General features: G+C 38.9%; 1 protein-coding gene across 1 annotated transcript in view; it reads right to left on the reverse strand.

The window, feature by feature from the left end:
• Positions 1-109: 109 nt before the first annotated feature.
• The window catches only part of LOC106534949 (MAGUK p55 subfamily member 7), a gene marked incomplete at both ends in the record, with an annotated part of 22,576 nt that continues 21,970 nt past the window's right edge, over positions 110-715 (reverse strand). The window contains 1 exon segment of the mRNA XM_014031771.1: positions 110-190. Coding sequence (XP_013887225.1) covers positions 110-190 — 81 coding nt within the window.

Consider the following 715-nt stretch of genomic DNA (forward strand, 5'->3'; position numbering starts at 1 on the left):
CATAAGTAGATGTGTATGCCAAAAATGTTCCCCACATAATAGGGAATCCCCACCCATACAGACACATCAATGTTTGAGCCACTCAGCGAGTGGACTGGGGATAACTTACGTGGGATGGTCACACTGTAGTGCTGGGGGTCAGAGATCAACAGCTTCCTCTTGAGTTCATTCAGGCCGACTCCTGTGGGACCTACACCAAACAGAAACACAAAACATCATCATCTTTTGCTAAAACTGAAAAAGTCATCTTACTTCAGCATCAGTAAACTCTTGTCTGGAACAAGATAAAAGAACAAAACATTTGAGAAGTTACAGAAGGAAAACCACAAATATAAGTAATAAAATGAGTGAGGACTGCTCGGCAGGATCCTGTCATTGTTTATGTGGCCCTAAGGGCCAATCTTCTTTGTTCCTGTGCTGCTTTTTTTAGAAATGATAAAATGAAACTGGATAAAACAGGTTAAAATACACACAAGATGAAATTAAAACAATGTTACATTCTGTTGGTAATTTCAGACGATTGAAAGTTATCTAGACTTTTTATCCCACCTCCAGTGGGGGAAATGAACATAATGTGACAGACCTGTGTTGACAAAATGTTAAATAACGAGTCGCTCAAACAGATGGCCATGTCTCTTTTGAATGTAACTGTGAAACAAAGGCATTTAAACACAACAAGCTATTAGACAAGATGTCATTTTAACACATTCAGGTC

The sequence above is a fragment of the Austrofundulus limnaeus genome, unplaced genomic scaffold, assembly GCF_001266775.1.
Source record: "Austrofundulus limnaeus strain Quisiro unplaced genomic scaffold, Austrofundulus_limnaeus-1.0 Scaffold1314, whole genome shotgun sequence".
Taxonomy (NCBI): Eukaryota; Metazoa; Chordata; class Actinopteri; order Cyprinodontiformes; family Rivulidae; genus Austrofundulus; species Austrofundulus limnaeus.